Source organism: Garra rufa, chromosome 5 (assembly GCF_049309525.1).
Source record: "Garra rufa chromosome 5, GarRuf1.0, whole genome shotgun sequence".
NCBI classification, from domain to species: Eukaryota; Metazoa; Chordata; class Actinopteri; order Cypriniformes; family Cyprinidae; genus Garra; species Garra rufa.
The window spans coordinates 38,157,825-38,174,193 of record NC_133365.1 but is presented as its reverse complement, the minus strand read 5'-3'; the positions used below and the strand labels follow the sequence as shown (position 1 = coordinate 38,174,193).

At 36.8% G+C, this 16,369-nt stretch overlaps 1 protein-coding gene across 12 annotated transcripts in view; it reads left to right on the top strand.

Moving 5' to 3' along the window:
• trpm3 (transient receptor potential cation channel, subfamily M, member 3) overlaps positions 1–16,369 on the top strand; it is a 195,088-nt gene that overhangs the window by 131,112 nt on the left and 47,607 nt on the right. For all 12 annotated transcript variants that reach the window (XM_073840232.1, XM_073840244.1, XM_073840243.1 and 9 more), the window contains 2 exons: positions 1,176–1,299; positions 16,146–16,218. In XM_073840232.1, coding sequence (XP_073696333.1) covers positions 1,176–1,299; positions 16,146–16,218 — 197 coding nt within the window. The remainder of the gene's footprint in view (positions 1–1,175; positions 1,300–16,145; positions 16,219–16,369) is intronic.

The following is a 16,369-nucleotide window of genomic DNA, read 5'->3' as shown; positions in this document are numbered from 1 at the left end:
GGATACGGCAAGAGTTTAATCCATCAGTTAGCTCCGCTGGTAGCTAAGCGTATGGGGCTTAGTGTTGTGATTGGTCGTGGCGTTATCCAATTGCGTGCAGTGAGAGTTTCAAACGCATGCTTGGTGCCGCCCCTCGAGTTAGACCATTTTCATTGCTCGATGCCAGACCCTTAATTTTAATAGATTAGGGTCTTGATTTTTCCAGGCTAGTATATCGGCCAAATATTGTACTATTCTAACAAACCATACATCAATGGAAAGGTATGTATTCAGCTTTCAAATGTTGTATAAAACTCAATTGAATAAAAAAAAAGAACCCTAATGACTGGTTTTGTGGTCCAGGGTCACATTTAATTCAATATTTTTAAATATATATGAAAAATTTGGTCCCACTTTATATTAGGTGGGCTTAACTACTATGTACCTACATTTAAATTAATCATTTGGTATAATGCACTTATTGTGTACCTACATGTTTTTACATTGTACTTATATTTTAAAAATATCTGCATGTAATTACATCTGTAATTAATTTATGTAATAATTACACCGTTGACCCATCCCTTACACCCTAACCCACCCTTAAACCTACCCATACCACCTAACCTTACCCATATTCCACCTCAATAGAAGCAGAAGTGTTTCGCAATACAGTATATAGACAATAAGTGCATTGTACTTTTTGATGTAAGTACATAGTAGCTAAGGCCACCTAATATAAAGTGGGACCAAAAATTTAGTTGATTCTCAGCCCTAATGTTTATCAATTACTGTAGAATATATAAATATAGACAGAATATATTTAGAAATATACAAAAAGACCAAATTTTGACATTTGTAGTACATTGTGAGGTTACTGCTGAGCTATTTTGCAGCTGTTCTCATTTCAAAGATTTCCAAAGACGATTTCTCTTCAGGATTATGGGTAGTGTAGTTCTTTACAGAGAATTTAGATGTTAAACAGTTTTTTTTTTTTTAATGAAGTTTGATATGAGTCGTGTTGGGTGTTTTTGAAAGGGTCATATGTTATCATTAAAAAGCAGTTTGCCGATAGAGAAAATGAATGTGATTTTTCCTTCCGGAGCCCTACTGTTGCGCTCTGTTGGAATATTTTCACTGCATAAATGATTTGCTTTGATATCCCAGTCTCATCTTTCTCTCTGACTGCATGGTAGAATCATAAACGAATCTTTGAGAGACCAGTTATTAGTCACCATTCAGAAGACGTTTACATACAGCCGGACGCAGGCCCAGCACCTCTTCATCATTCTGATGGAGTGCATGAAGAAGAAAGAACTGGTGAGTGTGTTGCAGTGTGACCGTAAAAGTCCTAATGATTAAACCCCCCTGATCTGACGGATTTAAAGACATTCCTCTAGAGCCTTTTTGCTGTACTTAAGAGTTCTTTTGTACGAGGGTGAACCCGCGATAAAGCCAGGAGATTTTTCCGCCGCACATTCCTCTCCATGTCAGCATGCCGTTATTCTGTCGGACAGTCAGAGATGCGTGTAAAGTGGCCCCTTCAGCTCGGGGCTGATAAATGTCACTACCTCTGCAGCCCGCATGAAGTACATTTCCTCCGGCCCTGACACCATCTCTTCACATTAGCTTCTCACACACATACACTCTCTCTTTATCTCCCTGATGCGCAGAAAGTAAAACTATTCTTGCATACTACTGATATTATCGCCAAAACGTGTCATCTTTTTGAATCCACTACGCTTTTGTTAAATTATTCACCAGATTGACGACACCATAATCTCTATGACTTTTCAATTAGAGTGCACTTTACAGTTAGATCATGTAAAAGCTCTCGGTTCGCATTTATCCTTCCCCTGATATCCATTACTTCCAAAACGTCCTGAAATACCCCAATAAAGAATTTTAACAATCAACTTCAGTGTCGACAGGAGAAACATTTCCTACTTCAATCTCGGCATGCTTTTATATTTCTTTTAACTCTACCGAGTAGAATATATCAAGGCTAGTAGAGCTGTGATTTGCATGTGAAATGTTTCTGCTCGTCTTTGTATGTCAATGTAATTGTGTTTGTATATTCAGACGTTGTTTTCAGTGATTAAATCATACATCCTCAAAGTGATTTTTGTGTTTGTTCTTTCATTACGAATGCTTTCGTTCTTCTTTTAGTCATTGTAGTGCTTTCCCTCATTGTCTGTGCATGTGTACTTTTGTGTATGTGCACACCATATGTTTTTTTTTTAATAAATTCATTGTATTACTGTGTTTTCACTGTTGTTTATGCATGTATTTCCAGTGTGAAGTATGATCTGTAGCTGTAGATGTGTGAATCCTCATAATGAAGATGACCTTCTCAAACGTAGATATGAGTCTTTGTACCCACACACCATATGACTATTTACTTAAGACTGTGTATTTATATGCCGCATTGGCTTAAATGCAATTGTGTTCAAATGCAAACTTTTTTGTTGAAGGTGAGAGCGGGGTTTGAGTACAGCACATTGGCTTTAGTTTACATGCCACCCACTTGAGTATGCTTTATTGATGACTCAAAAGTGAGATCCAAAGCCTTTGAGACGCAGCTAAACCTGAGGGAAGCAATTGAAAAAGTTACTCAAAAGAGATCATTTCTCAGCACAGTTTGAAGATTTAGCATTAAACCAGTGTACAAATGCAAAATGCCAAAAAGTGCAAAAAAGTACAAAACTATCAAAAGTTACTAATGTGTATACTTTAGGTACTACCGTGAATTTTAAAGGGATAGTTTACACAGAAATGAAAATTCTGTCATTAATTACTCACCCTCATGTCGTTCAAACCCCTAAGACCTTCGTTCATCTTCGACACACAAATGAAGATATTTTTGTTGAAATCCAAGAGCTTTCTGACCCTGCATAAATAGCAACTGATACATTCAGTAGTAAGGATTGTTAAAATAGTCCATGTGACATCAGTGGTTCAACCGTAATTTTACGAAGCTACAAGAATATTTCAGTTACATTGCTGTCTATGCAGGGTCACAAAGCTATTGGACTTCATCAAAAATATCTTAATTTGTGTTCTGAAGATGAACAAAGGTCTTATGGGTTAGGAACGACATGCAGTTGAGTAATTAATAACAGAATTTTCATTTTTGGGTGATCTGTACATTTTTAAGGTAGTAATGCATGCCTTTGTGTGTACCATTTGGGGGCAAATAGCGTTTAAGATCTGCCTCTTAGCTTTTGTACTTAGGGTACTGTCCCAGTGACAGCTTTGTACCTTTTCTTCTGGGAGTGTACATCATAATCTGTCACTGACTCGCACAAACATGTACGCTTATGCTCAGTGGGGTGTCTGATGTGTTGGCAGATGAGTGCAGCATGTGTGTTTGGGACCTTGAGATGTTCAGTCCACAGCACTCATCTTGTATTCATCATACATGCACACAGTTGAGCTCAGCGCTTGATCTGCTCTTTTGCTCTCTGTTGCTGTACTTTCCACTAAGGACAAGCCGATAGGAGAATTTCCATGCTTGATGATTGGAACAAATGCTTACAATTTACAAGTGTGATTAGAAAGCTAGAGTAAATGCGTGTTAGAGGTGCCTTTGGCTGTCTTTGAAGACAGTCGTTGGCAGTAATTATCGTATCTTAGCAGTTTAATTTGAAGACAGCGCTCAAGTTGTGTTGCTATGTTCATAATAGTGTACTATTATAGTATTTATGCAATATGTAGTATGTTTGCTGAGCACATTTCGTATGTTTTCTGTATGCAGAGAGATGCTAGATTTGGCAGAATGCACATTATGTAAGAGAATACTGTGTCCCGTAATACAACGTGACTGACTTGATTTTTTTATTTTAAGTTTGATGGATACACTTCTGGGGATGGTAGTACTCACACTGCCGACAATGCCACCAAGTCTTGCCCCAATCGGCCTGACGGGGGCGCCACAGCGATCAAAATTATAAAATCGTGAGCCTGGCGAAATTTTTGGGTATTTTGGATTTTTTGCAAAACATACTTTTGCAAACTAGTCCTAGGTTTTTCACCCAATCTAAACCAAACCATTGCAGAAAGATTTTAATGGAGGGTGAGTATAAATAATTATTAACTTTCAACTCACGGTCACATAGGGACGGCAAATGTTCGAATGGGGCAGGGCCACCGATCGGAACGAAACTCAGTGGACCTGTTTGACTCATGGGGGGGTGATATCACATTTTTCAAGAGGATAAACAATTGTACATTATGCATTTTTCGCACATACACACAATATTCATATCATATGACAGAACTCCTCATTCTGAACATCTTTGCCTCTGAAACCACTGTTGTCAATCAAGTCGTTTAATAAATTTTTGAGATGTAAACAACCTACTTGTTGTTGTAGGTTAGTCCAAACTAGTCCAAAGTTTTTTTTAGCTCAATCTGGAAAAAAAAAAAAAAACACTGCGGTACAATTCTCTGGCCTCTTTAGGTCAATAATTATCAAGAACATTTTTAAATTTTCCTTTTGGAAAGCTATGACAAGGTTGTTTAGAGAAAGGGTCTGTCCGAATTTACCTAAAATCCTATAAAGCCTAAACGAAAGCTCAAAACTTCAAGAAACCTGTTGAGCACATGCAACGTGATTCTAAACAAGCATGCAATGTTTTAAGGAAAACTGATTATAACTGGTGCTATAACAGTCATAAATCTTACAGAACATAATATTTATATGGTAAATTACATGTATTTGTCTTTTTTTCATATGTGCTTGAACCCTGGTAATTGCTGCTTGCAATATATATATATATATATATATATATATATATATAAGTATGCAGAATACAATATACAAACACAGTACTTAACAACAACAACTCTATTTACATAAATTCATTTGATTGAATAATGCAACCCAATGTGCATCTAAAATAAAACCTGAGTAGCTGTAGAGAACAATGTGTGCTGGTTTCCATCTGGTTATAGACAGAAGTCCACTAACAGACAAATATAAAGGACTTTAGGTCTCACTGCTGAGATTTGCACAGAGATTTTCTGATGTATTTAGCAGTGCAGAGATTTATCGAATTCAATCAATAGGTTGTGTTAGAATGCTTAACCGGGCACTTTTTGGTCCCTGAGCTGTTAGTTGTTAAGTCATGACATGAGCATGAGGGCTACTGCTGATGCCATAATACATACATTCATGCGTGTGCATTGCATTCAGGTGCAAAATATGCCTTAAGAAACATGTGCACTGATAAAAATTTCATTTGTATGCGGTATAACATTTGTGTTCTCAAGTTGAAATGCTCCATAACTTTATGTGTGTTTTTTATATCATATTTTTAAAATATAGTTGTCATTCCAAATACTTTTTCAACAGTATTTAAATATAATTAACAAAAACTGAAACCTGCTCATTTGGCTGCTCCTTAGCAAAACAATCAAAAATGTGAGGTAAAAAAAGAAAAAAGTGCTGACATATGAGAATAAGCGAATAATGCTTCCACTCAGATGAGCTTGTGTTCTGTGGTGAATCAAGAGTGGGATAATGAGATCTGTAGGGAGGTGTCTTCATTCAACTCTGTTTCTTTGAAGCACCTGAGCAGATGTTTAACCTGAACCCGACAGGACAGGCCTCCATAACCTCCTGCCTCTCAGTACATGACCTGACTACACCTCTTCAGATTTGGAGGGAACAGCGGCAAACTACAATTAATTACAACTATATTAGATTAGATTAGGTTCCTTTTAGGAATTCAGTATTTCTGTTCTGTGTGAGATTAATTGGCTCTTGACACATAAAAGAAGCATTATGTCAGTCTTTTGCTCTTCTCTGCAGTAGGCATTCCATCTCTTATTCAGGACTGAACTCCATTCTTAATATCTTTCCTACTGTGGAAGTCTTTGTTCCTGCAACCAAGGAAGGAATGGTTCAATTAATCAGACTGACAGCCTTTCTGTCTATTTATCGCTCTCGTTCTGTTTTCCTTGAGCATCTTCTTTTTGTTTCATGTTTCCGATAACTCACAGAAGAGTTAGCACTGCTAGTTCTCCCTTAGACCAAAGCATTTCAATCACCTCTTCCAGGAAACATCGTTTTAGCTCTTGCCGAGGTGTGTAAAAAATATTTTTCAATGTCAAAATACGCTCTCCTATCCCAACCTAATATGTAAGGGTCTTCTATTAAACTCAAATTGTTTATTTTGCCATAATGACTGCTCACTAAATAAGTAAGTACGTGAATATGAATTATTGATATTGAGTTGGAATTATTTTTTTTAGAATTATTCCTGTATATACTAAATGAAAAAGCCTAAAGTCCTCTGATTTCATTTTCACAATCCTCCTTTTTTTTTTTTTTTTTTTTTTTTTTTTTTTTTTTACACGGAAGTAAGCCTATTGGTAAGACTTCTGATTTATTTGCCACTATAGGGAAATAACAAAAAGAAAGAGAAAAACAAGAAGTAAACGGTGAAACTACAAACCAGTGTGCTCATAATTAAGATAATACATTAAAATAATATCGCAAGACAACAATTTGCAATATCAAGCAGCAAAACGAGCTGTTTTCTACAGCTAAAAATAGCTGAACGCGGATAAGACTGAAAGCCAGACCCATCAAATTTACAAATGGCCATGCTCTTACGGGAAGAAAAAGATAGATAACTGACACGCAAGATGACGTAACTTATGTCATGAAACGAGAGCGCGTCCACGATGTGATAGGCCTACTAGAGACAGAAAATCAGGCCTAACTGGATGTAATGTAATTTTATCTTTCACTCGATGAAATGTTAATAAAATAATAATTACCATTTACCATTACATTGTTTTTTCATAACTTAAATATGTCGACATAGTAGTCTTAAAATATTAGTCTTAACATAGTCTTTAAATGTAATGTTACCATAGTCCATACATAGTCCAACATCAAACTGCTAGGTGGCGCTATTGACCAATCAGAGCCAAGTATTTCTGAAAACTGCGCAATAGTTGTAAATGGAAGCCCATTCTGCCAGTGACTGAACAAAAAAAAAAATTTCTCAGAATTGCATTATACAAACTCGCTATTCTGACTTTTATTCTTGGAATTGTGAGATATAAACTCACAATTGTGTGTTATAAAGTCAAAATCATTAGATATAAACTTTCAATTGCAAGATGAAAAAACTCAAAATTCTGACTTTTTTTCTTGTAATTGCGAGTTTGTATTTTGAAATTCTGACATTTTCTTGGAATTGTGAGATATAAACTCAGAATTGCCTGTTATAAAGTCAGATATGAGATATAAACTTGCAATTGCGAGATATAAAGTAACAATTCTGACTTTTGTTCTCAGAATTGCGAGATGTACACTCACAGTTGCTAGAAATAAAGTCAGAATTGCAAGATAAAAACTCGCAATTCTGTCTTTTTCTCTCAGAATTGTGAGATAAACTCTTGATTGTGAGTTATGAAGTCCAATTTTGAGGGGGAAAAAGACTGATTTGTTCATAGAAAGGTGAGTTTATATCTCACAATTTTGACTAAATAACTTGCCACAAAAGTAACAATTGTGAGTCTATATCTATATCTATAGACTATATTTCTCAAAAATAGTGAGTTTGTCTCGAACTTCTGACTATAACTCGCAATTAGCCAGTTTATATAGCAATTCTGAGAAAAAAAATCAGAACATTGAGTTTTTATCTAGCAATTTTTACTATAACTCGCAATTGCGACTTTATATCACGCAATTCTGACTTAATAACTCGCAATTGTGAGTTTATACCTCATAATTCTAAGGAATTGTCAGAATTGCAAGTTTGTATCAAACAACTCTATTTTTTATTCAATGGCGGAAACAGCCTTCCATAGTTGTAAGCCTGTCATCATTGGTTGATTTTTCTATTTGGTTTTCGTATTCCATGGCAATAACCAATAATATGATTCGGGGGCGGGACTTGTGACCCCTGAAGGGAGAGTTTGGGGAACTTGCTCGGCAACAGTCATTTTTCACGTTTTGAATGAAAATAGCGTAGAGAGTGATGTTTCAGATGACATTTCTCAGGCGATGTTGATAGATGGAAAGATGGAGTCACATCCGGCCACATGTCGAATGGGTCACTGACTATATGGATGAACATGTGGATGGACAGCTGACAGAGAGACGAAAGACACGAACCAAAGGCAGATATGAGGAACAGTGAGTAGAGCGCTGCAGTAGGATCTAAGATGATGTGAAAGCGCTGGGCTGGTGGAATGGAGCGCGGTGGGGTTGAGGAAGGAAATTTCCCCCCTGATAAATGAAGATGAATGTTTGCCCACGGGCCCGGGTCACTGATGCATGAAGCAATCCAGCGAACAGCGAGAGCAGCATTCGCCAGCTCTCCAATGAGCGTTAGATACAGACTTACTGTACACCATCTCATCCTTTGCATTCAAATTCACTGTTTCGATCAGTTGAATCATATTTCAATTTGATTCTAATTAAAAACTATTCCTTGCAGATGTTTGGACTGATTAATAAAACAGGGGGTGTTGAAATAGCCTAAATGTCAAAACAAATATTTAGTTGATTTGAACTGAGTGTGTGAGGGTTTGGCGCCACATGGAAAAAGGACTTTAGTCTATCAAGAGAAAAAAAAAACTCTGAATTTGTGCTCATAATAACAGCTCTCTAATCTCTAAATTTAAATATAGCGTAGAGTTAAATATAGTTAGAGAGACTCCTTAGCTTTTTTCCCCCAGAAGCTCCTGCTGGCCATAATTTCACACTTCTCAATGTAGAGATAACCTTTAACAGCAGGAAGACAAGCCATGTGATGGACAGGGCTATTTTCACTACTCACTGCAGGGTTTTTTCTGACTGTGGCGATTTGCCATAACAGACACTTATGCAGCAGGTCAGCATGCTCTCTTTGACGCACCTATTGAGTTTGATGAGGAATGAGAATGAGCTGCAGACTCTTCTAAAAGAATATTCAGGTACAGTTCTATCGACAGAATGTTCTTTTTGATATCACAGAAAATACTTTCAACTCAAGAAAATAAACATGTATATGTATAAAATCAATGAATAATTTATATAAGAGACACAGTTTTAAAACCTCCAATCAACAAGAACACATAAACTTAAAGGGAAAGTTCACTCAAAAATGAAAATTCATCAGAGTACAAATTAAGATATTCTGGATGAAATCCGAGAGCTTTCTGACCATAGACAGCAACGCAACTGACACATTCAAGGTCCAAAAAAAGACATTTGTTATTTTGGTAATTGAGTAATCAGTCCAGTATTCTGATGATTATTCGAGTAATCGGATAATTATATGTATATTTAATGGTAATAAAAATAGACCTAAGTGAACAATAGCCTTTAAAATTACTTAAAATACATATATAATAGTATACATACTGTATTTCAAACAAATGATCTAATGTACATGCAATATTACAAAAGACAGCAGAGGGCGCCAACGGCCTGGCGATTGTTTTTACACTTTACTGCGTTACCTAATCCTTGTTTAATATCGACTAAACATTATGAAATTAAAATCTCTATAAACACTTATGTACATAAATGTACATAAACACGTAGTCATTGATATTTTGTCCATTTCTTTAAGACAGAAATGCTACAGCCACTGTAATTTCTTGAATGTGTGGACATATTGCAAGGGTTTAAACTTTTATTTTGAAATCACGATAAACAGTTAGCATTTGAAGAAAAATATTAAAGATATTGAAGTTTTTTTTTTCTTGTACAGTAAGTGCAATGAACACATTTTGCCTTAGTGTTTGCAAACTGAGGGACAAGTTGATATTATTTTTTGGTAATGTGACACTGCTGTTAATAAATGTGATGCTGAAAGTATAGTTGTATTTAAAACCGAATATTCTTTGCATATTTCTTAAATGAGTGAATGAATGAGGGATTTATAGCGATTCAAGTTTTTGTACAGCGACAAAACACTTTTGAATAGAATTCTGTGTGTTTGAATAGTTTTAAACGCAATTTTACAGAAATTATCCAAAAAATACAAAACAAAAATTGAAAGGTCACTTAAATGCTCCTAGTTACAGGGGTAGCAAATCTTGCCAAATCTTTAAATAAGCCTCAAAAGAGCGTTTTACATCACTAAGAACACTGATTTAAGATAGGAATACAATTGACGCTAGTTGCCAAATGTCATAGCCAGTCTGAAGATTTTGGCAGAAAATCACATAGTTTATTTTAAGCACAGACTTAGATTTTTTTTAGCTTCAGACTATCAAAGTTAAATTGCTGTCAAAGTAACCATTTTTAGCACATCCTGTGGCAGTGGATAAAAAAGGAACTGTTCCTGCAGGAAACAACAGTGACGCATGTAGTGCACACGGAAACGACAGTTCCTTGCTTGCTTAGTGAATGATGGACCGTTTTTTTCTGTTATCATTTACAAAGTCTGCAAGTGTGTGGTGCCCATTGTTTAAAAAATCTCTTCACGATACGATAATATCTCGATATGAAGTCCACGGTACAATATTTATTGCGATAGAAAAAATTAAAAATGTAGTACATTTTAAAGTTAAATTCGTCTATCTAATGCACTACACTGTGTGCATAATTATTAGGCACGTTGATATTGTGGTCATATTTTTTTTCCAAGCACATTTGACCAATTCCAAACCACATCAGTCTTATGTTCAGGTGTGCAGAATTATTAGGCACATTTTCTTTTACAAATAAAATGAGCCAAAAAAGAGATTTACCTTAGACTGAAAAGTCGAAAACTATTAAATGCCCATGAGAAAGTTAAGGCATGACCACCGGACAGAAAAACGCTTGTTGCGTCTGCATTGTCAGAAAAAACAGGTGGAGGAGAAAAGATGCATGTTAATTGCAAAAAAAAAAAAGTAAGAATTAATGTTAAGAATTAGATATGAAACCATCAGGAACAATTTAGTCTCCAGCGCCACCGTTTTCCAGAACTGCAACCTACCTTGAGTCTCCAGAAGTGCAATGTGTCAGGTTCTCAGAGACTTTGCTTGGGCAAAAAATCCTAAAAAATTACCCTCAATTAATAAGAATAACATTCTGAAGCTGGCTCTTGAAGGACCAGCACCAGCATCCTCTTGTAGCATTCTTTCAAAAATATATTTTCCAGAATTTGGCAGTAAGTTTTAAGAGTTCATTTTGGTCCATCTCTGCAAGACAGACATTTCAGGATAGGAGATGGACTAAAACTAAAGTCCCAAAACTTACTGTCAGATTCTGGAGGATAAACTCGAAAGAGTGCTACAAGAGGATGTGGTGCTGGTCTCATCTTTTCTCCTCCACCTGTTTTTTCTGACAATGCGGACGCAACAAGCGTTTTTCTGTCTGGTGGTCATGCCTTAACTTTGCAAATTCCAGTATTGCATTAGTATTGCATCCTTCTCATGGGCATTTAATAGTTTTTAACTTTTCAGTCTGAGGTAAATCTCTTTTTTGGCTCATTTTATCTGTAAAAGAAAATGTGCTTAATAATTCTGCCCACCTGAATATAAGGAGTTTTTCACTTCCAGCCTTCATGGACAATTATATATCACTTATAAATAATTAAATACAAAATGAATAGTAGTTATTAAGATTGATGTGATTTGGAATTGGTCAAATGTGCTTGGAAAAAGAAATATGACCACAATATCAACTTGCCTAATAATTATGCACACAGTGTATAAGCGTTCAAAATTAAGAGCTCCCACCCATGTTCTTAACTAAGAAAACTTTCTACACTTGAAAGAGATATTTTGAATTTGGACTGCAGTAACATTACCCAACATTACCTGAAAACAGGCTTACAAAAACACGTCTCACTACAAATCTTGTGAAATACTGTAAATACCAGCATTTACATTGATTATGTTATGGCCACATTTTTACTGAAATTTACACTGTGGTTTGGCGGCGCTTTCCGACAATGTTACATGATCGAGTACGGGCACTGAACTGTGTGCAGATCAGCAGCGATGCGACACGGCGATTATCAATGGAAGTAAAAACGCCATCTGCCACCTCTTACAGTTGCCACAAAAAAGTAATGCTATTAGCAACCACCAATCAGTTGAAAGATGCAGCGACCTCCAGCGATTTAATCAATGTCATTGTAAACGCCCCTTCAGGATGTTGAGGTGCCATTGTGTTGTTTTCGACAAAGAAGAGGCGTTGAAGGCCAATGACAATTTGTTGGTGATGTGAACACCCATTAACCTGAGGCTTCCTGTTATCTCCATTGCCACATTGTTGATGTGCTCCGAGTAATGAACTGCTCGGCCCATCTAAAGTAAACAATCATCTCTTTTTTACTAGCATTAATAGAGAGGTTCTTGTTCCAGCAGCAGGTTGCAAGCTGTCTCACCTCTTCTTTAGGCTGTCTCGCCATTAATGATGCAAATGAGCCCCTCAACAGGGGCGTTGTATGCAGACTTAATGATTGCTCTGATATTTGGTGAGACACTCATGGTATTACGAATGACTGTGGATCTTTACTGCCTCAAGGCTGTTGCTCACGAGGTCTAGGAGGACAGTTATTTGCTTAGTCTAACTGCAGCAAGTTTGTTAGGGTCTGGGGAAAGACTGTGATCAATGGCGGGATGAAGTAAACATCAGCAGCTTGACATATGAGATTTTGTTGTCTAGGTAACAAAGTGCAATAAGGTTGACAAATGCAATGGAGCAGTTGTGGCTGCAGGTGTGTGCTTGAGGTCCGTTGTGGAAAGGTGGTCTTAATGTTTGCGGTGCCCAGTCTCTTAAACCACTACAATCACACAGTAACCGGGAGAAAATGCAGTGGGGCGAAAGTCGCCGAAGTAATTTTGGCTCTCGGATGATGGAGCTTGATTTGAAGCATGTGTGGACATGGCAGACTGGCCAAGTGGATTTCAAGATCTCTGTGATGTTTGCTAAATCTTACCTATCCTTTAAATATAGATTAGATTTGAAAATATTCAGCAGTGAATGGTTGCTTTAGTTGTTAAAACGTCCTCTGAGGCACATGGAGATGATTTAAATATCCATTATTGACCTGTTCAATTCAGCTACTACAGGCTCATAAATCAGAGACATGTCCCGTAGGTCAGCTGTGTACTCTCAATATGGATATGAAATATTAAAAAGAACTAGCAATGTCTGATTCTCTCTCCTGCTGTGTTTAAGTGATGTGTGTTGAATATAAAAGGATGGTTCATCCAAAAATGTAAATTCTGTCAGGGTTATTCAACCTCTTGTCATTTTAAATCTGTAACCTGGAACAGTTAAAAAACAGTCAAAACGCTTATTAGAATTTTTCATTTTATGTTTCACAGGAGAAACAATGCCATTCAAGTTCAGATAGACATGTTTTTGGTAACCTGATCTCATGGCAAAAACATACCTGTGGGAACTTTTTCGCAAGACACAAAATACAGTAGCAATGCAAAATCACTTCAGTTTCTGAAAGAAATGAACACCAGAGGCATTAAAACAGCAAGCACTTGTAATTGTTTCCATACACAGATGTGATTACAGCTCCGTATGTTTGCGCTCTCCAGACATAAGCTTGCTCGGTAGCTCAGCCGGCACAGAATTGGATAAATGATGCGAAATCCTTGGGTATGAATCCCATGAAAAACATAACTCACAGTGAAAGAGCTGAAAGATTGGAAAACAAGCTAAAACGGCATGCTTGTGATTGCGTTTTCACATTCACTTTTGTTCATACTGTCGGGTGGTTTAGGTAGGGTTGGGTATCAAGAACCGGTTCCATTTTAGAATCGGTTCTAAGAACCGGGTATTCGATAAGATACGTGTATTTTCATTCCACTTAACGATTCCTGCATTCGCATTTAAATGTGATTTTAAAGGGATGGTTCGGAGTAGAATTGACTTCATTGCTATGCACTCCGAAGCCCATGTAAATACCCCATCCAAAGTTTTTTTTTACCTTAGTCAAACATTTATGGAGATATTAGAGTTTTTCGAATTGCTTGTTACAGGAGTGAATGGTACATGTGATGTATCTCGTAAATTGCACCACTAAACATGCAAGTAATCTTACCAAACTTGTACAGTAGTGTAAATAGGTTATGTACTCACAAAACGCTGCATCAGAACATTTGTAAGTCCACCATGAGTGTTTTAAAAACACGTTTTACCCGAGAACTACTAGTCTCAGAAACTACAAGTCTACGTCACTTCCCTGGTTTGAAAAAAGCACGTAAAAGTCCTCCTACTACATCTGTGTGCATGTCCACTTGAAGGAGGACTTTTACGTGCTTTTTTCAAACCAGGGAAGTGATGTCGACGTGTCGCCATTTGTAGTTTTTGAGACTAGTAGGCATCGGCTAAAACGTGTTTTTAAAACACTCATGGTGGACTTACAAATGTTCTGATGCAGCGTTTTGTGAGTACATAACCTATTTACACTACTGTACAAGTTTGGTAAGATTACTTGCACGTTTAGTGGTGCAATTTACGAGATACATCACATGTACCATTCACTCCTGTAACAAGCAATTCGAAAAACTCTAATATCTCCATAAATGTTTGACTAAGGTAAAAAAAACTTCGGATGGGGTATTTACATGGGCTTCGGAGTGCATAGCAATGAAGTCAATTCTACTCCGAACCATCCCTTTAAGCGATTTACGTGCTGGAAGGTAAAAAACTTGAGCACTGTTTGCGTGCAGCGCACCCATCCGAAGCCCTAAGTACAGGGAACAGCAGTCCCGGTGTGGGTTCAGCACAAAATAAATAGCCTGAATGAACATCCAAAGGTAGGCTAGGTTAAAAGAAAGCGTACAACTTGCCAAAATCCATATCCTGTCTCATGTAATTGTCCAATCAGTGTTTCAGCCTCACAAAGACGTCAATGTAAGATCTTGTAAACAATGTCAAGTAACGTCACATTTATCTAAAAAAAAAAACAAACATATTTGGTGACTATAAACTCATTAGTCAGCTAGAAAAATGTACTTTAAAGAGGAGCTTTTCACTAAATATATGCATATAACATTCATTATAATTCGGTATATAAGTTTTCATGACAGACACTGTTTAAATGTTTATATTTAAAAGAAGACATTGGAGTAGAAATATAATTATGTAAGTTACTAATTGTAATTTAAGCGTTTGTATACAAATAAGTTAATTTTAACCTTCAATATTACAGTAATGTAGTACAACTGACTCTCGTGTATATTTTACAGCATTATTTTAGAAATGTATTTTTCCTTGAGTAAATTCCATTTTGAATTGAACTGTAACATTTGTTTCAAAACCCAGCCCTATAAAAAGAAAAAACAATACATATCATAATATTTGTTCTCTCATAGGATAAACAGTAAGGGTTAAATTGACATATACTGTATAGGGACATATTGTAAAGGTCAATATCTCTTATGTCTCAAACACACACACAGAGTCGGGTCACCTCCATAGTCACAGGGTCATCAATAACTGTCACTTCGGTAATTGGCCGTCACCATACTCTTTGTAGAGGAGATGAAGTGCTTGTTCGATACGATTACATTCCATTTACTCTCCAATTTCACCAGCAAAAAGATTTCATAGTGCACACAGAACCTTACCGCGCAAGACCTAAGCATAGCACCATTACTTTATGCATCAGTTCTGAACTATAAGACATTTTGAAGGATTATATGTTCCGTTATTTAAGCTAACTGAAGTGCTCCAAGTGCTAGTTCTTTATTCTGCCGCCGCCACCTCTCAAGCTCACACACACCCTAAATGTGCCATCATTTCATGGTGGCTTGAGGGGATGAAAATGAAAACACCATTGACATTAGGCTGAACCAATCCTCCCACTTCCACACATAAGTTCATTAGTCCATACCAGATGGAAAATGGCTACTGAAAGAAAGGTGGATTGTCCAAATGACAGGCGTTAGATTAATGGCCTGTACGTTATATGTTCTGGAATTCAGAACACACACGTCGCACATGGTGCTGCAAGGTGCCCTTCATATGCGACATTGCAGTGATTACAGAAGTGCAATTGCGGTTATGGCGGTGCTTGCAGAGCATTTCCGTAAATCCCTCTAGCTCTATTCTTGTCATTTCTCTTTGCTATTGCCAAGACACAAAGCAGTTATCACTATGATTGGATTTGCTTTTATCATGCTATCATACTCAAACAGTTGTGACGTTCATGTGATGCCAACAAAAATGCAATCTCTCTCTTTCTCAGATAACAGTGTTTCGGATGGGATCGGAGGGACACCAGGACATTGATCTGGCCATTCTAACAGCTCTTCTGAAAGGTAATATTTGGATATTTGTAGATATTCATATGTATCTATGGACTTGCTGGTTTTAATTAAAGTCTTCAGCAGCGGGTCTGCAGTGGTACTGCAGGGGATTTTATTTATTAAAAATTAAAAAAGTTATTTCAAATATTGTTTCATTTTAATC